The sequence below is a fragment of the Rhinolophus sinicus genome, chromosome 18 (genome assembly GCF_057876585.1).
Source record: "Rhinolophus sinicus isolate RSI-liver-muscle chromosome 18, RSI-T2T, whole genome shotgun sequence".
NCBI classification, from domain to species: domain Eukaryota; kingdom Metazoa; phylum Chordata; class Mammalia; order Chiroptera; family Rhinolophidae; genus Rhinolophus; species Rhinolophus sinicus.
In genome coordinates this window covers 72,989,825-72,998,133 of record NC_142518.1, presented here as the reverse complement: position 1 = coordinate 72,998,133, position 8,309 = coordinate 72,989,825, and the positions used below count along the sequence as shown (strand labels likewise).

The following is an 8,309-nucleotide window of genomic DNA, read 5'->3' as shown; positions in this document are numbered from 1 at the left end:
AGAGTCTGTGCTCAATCTTTGGGAGGAAGTGACTCCTCAGGGCCACTGTGCATGGTTGTGTGGTTTCTGCACCCAGCCAATGAGGCCACTGGGGCTGAGTGGAGCTGAAATGACCAAGCCATGTGCGCACAGGGCTAGCATCACCCAGGGGTACTTTTATCAAAATCATAACGGAGGGATGGCAGCAGAGAACCTTTTTCTAGTTGGCACAAAGGCACCTCATAAATTAGTAGGCACCTGGGATTACCAGAAGGAAATAAAAGAACAGAGAAACAAAATGCCAGAGAAGTCAACCCTGCTTAGAGTCCTGCTGTTTCTATCTTATCCACCTCCCACACCCCCAATAAATTGTCAGAGGCCGTTGCAAGGGACTTGCTAGCTTAAACCACAAGGCAGTTGGGCTATACTCTGAGGCGACTGGGCACACTTCAGAAGGAGAGGTCCTATTTCCCAATTCTAAACTTACAGCTGGCCTAAAACCCTGTCTCCTGACTCCCAGGCCATCCAGTGCAGTTGGCACAGAGCACATTGTGTTTCTGCCCCCACTCCACCCACTTGCCCTCTTCAGCTCTGAGGTCACAGCCATGGTGACCAGGTAAGCCAGATGCCACAGGGTCAAGAGAAAGGATTCAAGAGTATCCAACTCCTGTGAGCAACAGGAGAGGAGTAGAGGGGAGGCGGGAGGGGCAGAGTCCTCATCACCCACTGGGACCCAGGTACATGGGAGGAGAGGTGCAGGGCAAGCATTCAGAGGGCCGCCACCAACCAACAATTCAAGGACACAAGGGCACACCCACAAAGAGGCACCGCCAAGACTTATTGGGATAGTAAGATGAATAGATTTAATCATTCTTGTTTGAAAAACAAGACATAAATTAGTATATATATATATATATATATAATTTATATATTTTATGTAGTATATATACTATATACAGACATTAGAAAATGTGTCCTCTCCGTGAGGTTAAGGGAGAGGTGAAGGATAGTGGTAGAATGACACATAGGTTGAGCCTGAGTGGCGAAGGTGCAGGATCAAGAAGTTGGGAGGAGAGGAAGACCACATCAGCACTCAGGCTTGCAGTGGTCAAGGGGGAAGGGTTCCCCACTGGCTGCATCTCTGGCCCACTAAACAACTTGGTCCTATGGGAGGAGAGGCAAGGAAGGGGGGAGCTGGCTTCTGCAGAAGGAACTCCCCTAATCCTTGACAGGAGAAATCACCACTCAGGGGTCTTTATTGCACTAGGGGATACCAAGGATGGGCGGGGGTTAAGCACAGTGTACATCTTTATAAAACTCACATAAGAATGGGAGATTTCACATGGGCCTCTCACATAGTGACGACGAGAGGAAGACACAGGGCATGAGTGTATGGGAAATGGGGAGGTATGGAGAGGTGGACAAGAAGCAATCTATACAGAAGAAACATTGGCTTTCTTTGTTCCCTACAATGGGACAATTGATAGGGACTCCGTGTCTTCACTCCTAGGAAGGTTGTAGGGGGGTGGTGACAGCAGCAGTAGATGTGTGTCAAGGAGGATGCTAAACAGTGTGAATTCCCTTCCAGATGAGTCCGGAGAGAGAGAAAGGTGCAGACTGCACCGGGTAAGGCGCTCAGCTTCTTTTCTTAAGAGAGACAAATCCACAGGGTCAATACACAGCCAAAAGCATATACTCAGGATTAACATATCACGCTAGCTTCCAGAAGTTTAAGATATAGTCATCAACACCCCCCATCCCCTACCCTTCCCCCCACCCCCCACCCCCCACCCCCAATCCATAGCTAAGTCGAACTCCTAAGGACAGTCTGTCTGGTAGAGAGATGTTGAGAGAGGAGCTGCATACCTGCAGCCACAGCCCCTGCACTACGCTGGGCTGGGCCAGGCGGGCTCCAAGGCCTGCTCTGGGTCTCCCCAGGGCAGACATTTCCACCAGGTACCTTATCCAAAACGAGTGGGGTGGTCCCAGATACTTGCTCCCTAGTGGACTGAGCTGCCCTGCCCATCAGTGAGGGGCAGGGCACTTTGGGGATGGCTGGTGTGGAGCTACTAGGCCTGGGGGCGAGGGCTCCAGAGGCTGCCAGCCTGTTGGGCCGGCTGCAAACAGCCCCGTGTGGCTGTTTTCTGCAGGATTACCACCTGGGCATGGGCCCTCTGGGGTGGCTTTGCCAAGTGAATGTGAGACCAGGGTGGGTGGGCACATCTGGGCTGAGTGCCCTCTCCCCTCCACTTAGCACTGTGGCCTGCTGCTACTGCTAATGCTCCCTGGAGGGGAACAGATGCCAAGAGGAGCTCAGGGACCTTGGGCCTGCCTGCTTTAGGCCCTGGCTTCCCTGTCCCCAAAAATGGAGCAGGAAGTTTGCCTGATGTCACCTCTCAGCCCTAGAGAACAGATAAAATACAGCTCTGTGGCCGGCGTAGTGAGGTGGAGCCTGGGCCCTCACAGTGACACCTAAAGGCCAGGGAAGAGGTGAGGACACCCAGGGCTGCAGAGGCCCCAAGTCCTCAGGGACAGCCTCAATGCAGGGAGTCTTCGCTCCCTGGAGACTGAAGACTCTTGGACCCTGACTGGCCCAGCAGAGACATACACTCACCACAGGATACAAGGACCACAAAGCTCAAACCTGGGGCCAAGGATGGGGAAGAGGGAGGCCTGGGCACATGCCCTACTTAATAAGGGTTTTTAAGGAGCGGGTGAATGTGCTCATAACAGTCGCTGAAGTTGGGGAGCCTGGTGGGTGTTCCAGGGCCACCCCTATAGCTGCTGCCACCTGCTGCTCCTGCTCCTGCTGCTGCTGCTGCTTCTGCTGCTGTTGCTGCTGCTGCTGCTGTTGCTGCTGCTGCTGCTGCTGCTGCTGCTGCTGCTGCTGCTGCTGCTGCTGCTGCTGCTGCTGCTGCTGCTGCTGGTTAAGGTTCCGGGCTGTGGACTCCTCAGCGGCACGCAGCAGGAAGGTGTAGTTCCTCACCACCTCTTCTACCTTGGCCAGCAACTCTTGGCGTTGGGCCTCTGAACGCACGATGAACACCAGCCGCACGAAGGTCTCAATGAGGCTGCTCAGCACCTGGAAACTGCCTGTGATGGCTGCCAGCATGTGAGTTGGGCTCTTGTCCACGTTAGCCACACGGCGACAGGAGGCCCGGAGCTCCTTGAACTTGAGAGCCAGCTCAAGCTTGTACTCAGAGATCTGGGAGACATACGGCTTGGGGGCACGGGCCTCAGGGCTGGCTACACACTGCCGCAGGACTGTCAGCAGCTCGTTGGTGTCCAGCCGGGCAGCCAGGAAGCCGTCAGGCAGGCCATAGGCGTGGGCCCGCAGGGCATTGATCTTGGCCAGGCTCCCCTCGAAGGTAGACACCCGCAGGTCAATCTCCTGGGTGCGGGAGGCCTCAGGGCTGCTGCTGCTGCAGGTGGCAGCATCCAGCACCTGCAGGGTCCTACTCACTACAGGCACCACCTGCTCATCCAGCTTCATGCCGGGCAGAATCTTCATGGGGATGGAGTAGGAGAGCTCATCTTTGCCATCACTGGTGTCATCCGCCATGTCGCACTTGCGGTAGTAGAAGCAGTAGCGGATGGAGCAGCATTTGCTGCTGCTCTCACTGTCCTCATCCAGCTCAGCAGGCTTCCGGTACACCTCTTCTGGCAATGAGAACACGGCCATCTGCCTGGGGCCTTTGGTCTCAGGGGCAACCTGGACATATGAGGGGTCTCCCAGGGTTGGGGACTCCAGAGGCTTGCTTTTGGGACCCAAGACTAGGGGGAGGCCTGCCTCTACCTCCTTGGCCTCCCTGGGCAGCATGCCTAAGGGTGGATGTGGATAGACGTCTGAGGTCAGCGAGGCCCTGTCACCTTGGTCCAGCTCACTGATACTGTAGCGGCGCATCAGTTTCCTGTAGTTGGGAGCTCCCAGACACTCGCCCCCCGAGGCACACGTGGTCAGGCACGAAACACCACTCTCAGGGTCCGATCGGCACTCTCGGGATTCCAGGCTGGTGGAGCGGATGCGTCGGACATTGGTGGGACTGCTGAGGCTCAAGTCTGGGCCAGCCTCAGGCTGCCTCTGGGTAGGGGGGATCCTGTCCCTCTCCCTCCCCCGTAGGCCATGCACTGGTGTCTGGGGGGCCTGTGGCCGGCCCCCCCGGCAGATGCGTTTACAATCACAGCTGCGCCTCTGTTCGCGGGACATGCCAGGCCCCTGTTGCACGGGGCTGCTGCGTAGCTGACAGCTGCAGCGTCCTGGTGCTGGGGGTTGCAGGTACTCAGTGCCCGGCAGCTCCCCCTGGTTTGGTGGCTTTAGGAGTTCCTCAAGGAACTCCAGCTCATACTGCTTTACCTTCTGCAGCTGGGCCTGCCGTTCATCAGTCTCCTTCTTCTGGCGGGTTGGGAAGGTGGCAGAGAATAAACTGCGTAGCCGGAAAGGACCTCGAGATGATTTGGGCTTTGTGGGGCCTTCAGAGGTCAGGTGGGCTCCATCCAGGGTCGTTTCAAGCTTCCTAGAGGGCATGGTGCTCACCTGCCGACCAGCAACTTGGGACCTCAGTGGGCTCTGGCCTTGAGGATGGCAGCTGGGGCTCTGGCCTCGCAGCTGGCAGCTGGGGCTGTGTCCTCGAGAGTGGCAACTGGGGCTCTGCAGAGCCATGGGGTAGGCAGCCCGGGGGACCAGGCTGCTCTCCTCGAGCTTGCTGCTTTGGGGCGTGCTCTCCAGCTGTCCCTTCTCCCCCTGGCCAGAGACAGTGCCCTGCTTGTGCAGGGAAGACTTAGCACCCTCTGGCCCACCCTTGCCTGCCACCTCCCCTGTAGCTTGCTTGCTCACTGACTCTCGACTCGCTCGCAAAAGACAGCTTTTGGGAGGGAAACTTTGAACAGGCAGCCTGTCCCCTTGTGGGGAGAGATGCAGGCTGTCAGCCCGGCTGCCTGTGGGTGCTCTGGAGCTGGAAGAGACCTCTGGGCTCAGCTGCTGCTGGGAATTCCGTGAGGTCTCTGGAGCACTGGGGCTCATTTTGAACTTCAGATTCTTAGTGGCACTGCCATTCATCATGCTGACTTCCGGCCTCCCCACGCTGGCTTCCAGCCTTCTCTCCCCACTGCTCGGGGGGTTCCCCAAGGCCCCACCTGGGGTGGGTAGACTCTTGGTGTGAACCACCTGTGGTAGGGCGGTTGAGATGATAGCTGGGGTTACACTGCCCTTTGGGTCCAGGATAAGCTTGGGGCTCAACCTGACTTCTTTTGGCAGGTTCTCCCTTAGCTCAGAGACCTGCTCTTCACTGAGGGATGCTGTGGCTGCCCTCAGTGACATCTCTAGACTTGCCCTAGTGTGGCCAGGCCCTTTGTTCTCAGGAACTGGGGACAGCAGGCTCAGACTCTTCTGCTCATTAAGCTGTGGGGACAGTGCTGGGTGCACTGCCAGGGCATATGTTCGCTCTCGCTGTGGCTGGGCCTCTGACTGGGGCAGCTTCCTGCGAGCGCCAGGGGGACCAGGACTCTGGCCTGGGACAGCTGGATGGAGGGATGGGTTGGGATCCGTGCGCCCAAGAGAGTAAGGGGCTGTGAGAACGGCCTGGGCTGCACAGCTCTGGATCCGAAAGGGCAGGTCCTTGCGGGCCAGGAGACTGTCCTTATTGAGGTGCTGGGCCAAGAAGTAGGTGGTGTTTTGGTGTTGCTTCATGGCAGACATCATCTCCGACATATCCGTGAGCTCTGAAGAGTTGGTTTCATGGCCTGAGTCCAGCGATGATTCGGGGGTGATTGTGGCCAGCACAATCAGACCTGGAGGAACAGGGACAGGGCTTGCTGCACTGAACTCAGATCAAGTCCTTTCCCAACCACATACAGAGAGTTTATGGGGGCCAACATTAGCTAGTAGTGCAAGCTAGGGTAAACCAGGCAGGCCTGTGGGGACTGCAGGGCTGAAGGTGAGAGGAGTAGAGGGGAGAGGACAAAGAAAGTCAAGCTGGGAGAAGGGTTATGAAAGGCTGGAATCCGAAAGAGAAACAAAGGAGGCATAGAGAAGATCTGGGCAGTTTGATGGCAAATTAACATGCAAATCACATGCAAAACAACATGCTAATCATCATTATTTTTAGATTCCACAGCTAGGAAATTTTTGTTAATTGTCCTGAAAAGGGCTGGCAAAGAGAGGTCCTCTCGATCTGGGCCTCCTCATCTGGCCAGGCCTGCCTACAGTCCCTGCAGCTGAGCACATTTGGCTGAGCTTGTCCTCCCTCTGGCTGCCACATGAGCCTCTAGGCTGGGCGCAGTTAGTTCTTGGAGCTCCAGACTCTGAACAAAGAGAAATGCCAGCTGTGGGGGTGGAACACATGGGTGCTGTCTCACACCAAGGATGCCTTTACATACAGAAAAGGCAGGGGTTGGTACTCACCCTGGTCAGCCAGGCTCCCTCTGACCCCAACCTCTTCACCCTCTCTGTCCACACTTTCCACCTCACATGCCTTCTCATTCACCTCACTCCTCCCTATTCCTTTTCTGTCGCTGTATCACTGACCTCTTCCTTGTAAGGGGTATGTGTATGGAGGTATGTATGTATGACTATGGGTGCATGTCTAACACGTGTTTGTCTATAAGATGTATGTATGTGTGTCTGTAACAGGGAATAGCATGCATGTTGTATGGTTCTCACACCAAATAATAATAATAGCTACCACGTACTGAGTCCTTCCTATGTGCTAGGCAGTGCTTAAGTGCTTTGCATGAATGATCTCATTTAATCTTCACAACAACCATATGTGATATGACTATTGTTATCAAACCCATTTAAGATGACAAAAGTGAGGCTCAGAGAGGCCTTGCCAAAGGTCACACTGAAAGTGAGTGAAGAAGCCAGGACTTGGGTGTGTATGACTCAGAGCCCATGCTCTTACGCAGGATAAACACCTCTGCCTTAAGCAGTAACGGCTCCTGGCTACACTGATCGCAGGTCACTAGGTGGTTACTTGGTCGTTTTGTTTCTCTTCCAGTCATGTGCATGCTGGATGTCTTCTATATCTCTCCCAATTTTGCTCTGATCCTCTCTCCTGGTCTGGCTCTGTAGCCACCATGGCCCTAATCACTGGGGTCCATCTGGAAGACATTTCCAGAGATGGAATGGCGAGAGCCAGAGCTCTAGCTGGTGCTGAGTAGCAGACCCCTGTCACAGACTCGTTGCTCCCTGATCCTCTCTGAACTGCCTCTGGCCCATCCACTGCTCTGAGACACCACAGTGACTTTGATCTCTGCTTCAGAAGAAGCAGTGTCACCTGCTGGCCCTGCCTGGAAGGGGAGGCAAGAGAGGGCGGAGGAACGGGCTATTACCTGCAGTCTGTGGGGGTGGGGGGTGTGGTCCATCCTCTGAGGCTGCCAGGGCTTCCAGAGCCTGCAGAGTGGACACCAGGGCATCATCTAGCTCCTGGGCATGATCTCGGACTGTCCGGGTCTGCACACTGTCAATCAATGTCACCGGAATTTCATCGTACAGGAACCCACGCAAGTGACGTCCTTGCTCCTGGCTTTGGACAGCCCGGCGCTTGGGGTCATCCTCATCAGAACTGTTGTCTCGGAAACCGGGAGGTGGGGCAGCAATGGCAGGCAACAGTGAAGTGCTCTCATCTTCCTCCTCCTCCTCCTCCTCACTCCCAGGGGGTGGGAGGGACATCAAGTCTACTATGTTGTCACGAGAGGATCCAGACCTCCCACCTTTGCGAGGACCCAGCTGATCCCGGATTTTGGCTTTGCAAGAGTCACAGTAGAAATTCAGGGCTTCAGCCCCAAGAGAATTGTCCAGGGTATAGGACCGGGCCCTGCTGGCACAAGGCTCGTGGTCTAGGCTGGCTACATCAAAGTCATCAGGGACCATATCGTAACCTTGGCCAGAGCTTTTGGATGTGGGGTCAGACTTGGTCCGGGGCCTGGTCTCCTCAAAGAAGATTAAGTTCTCATTGACATCTGTCCGGCTTTCTTGCTCCTTCCTTTGTTCCCGCATGTGGAGGTAGCAAAAGCTGACAAGCTCAGAGTCGGCAGGCGGGGGCGTGCAGCGGCTCGACTTCCTGGGGCTGGTGCCCACGCCGCCCACATAACTACTCTCCTTTTTCCCCAGGTGGCCCCCAGTGACAGGGCGGTGGGCGCTGTGCATGTAATCTAAACCCAGAAAGAGAATCAACAGATAAGCCCTGGTGCTGAGGACTGTGGCTGAGCTCTTTTGGCATCTCTGGCCTGGGTCTCTGGTGCACAGTTGGGTGGCAGATACTGAGAGAGAGAGAGCCTTACCTGGCTGCTACGGATTAGGGGAAGGGGAGTCAATTGGCCACATTGTTGCC

The 8,309-nt window shown here is 55.6% G+C and overlaps 1 protein-coding gene across 18 annotated transcripts in view; it reads right to left on the bottom strand.

Annotated features, from left to right (window-relative positions):
* Nucleotides 1-1,776: 1,776 nt before the first annotated feature.
* The window catches only part of FRMPD3 (FERM and PDZ domain containing 3), a 133,829-nt gene continuing 127,296 nt past the window's right edge, over nucleotides 1,777-8,309 (bottom strand). For 17 of the 18 annotated variants that reach the window (XM_074323514.2, XM_074323515.2, XM_074323516.2 and 14 more), the window contains 2 exons: nucleotides 7,309-8,130; nucleotides 1,777-5,766 (listed from right to left, as the gene is read on the bottom strand). In XM_074323514.2, coding sequence (XP_074179615.2) covers nucleotides 2,666-5,766; nucleotides 7,309-8,130 — 3,923 coding nt within the window. In that variant the 3' untranslated portion in view covers nucleotides 1,777-2,665. The remainder of the gene's footprint in view (nucleotides 5,767-7,308; nucleotides 8,131-8,309) is intronic. The other variant, XM_074323528.2, reaches the window with a different exon arrangement.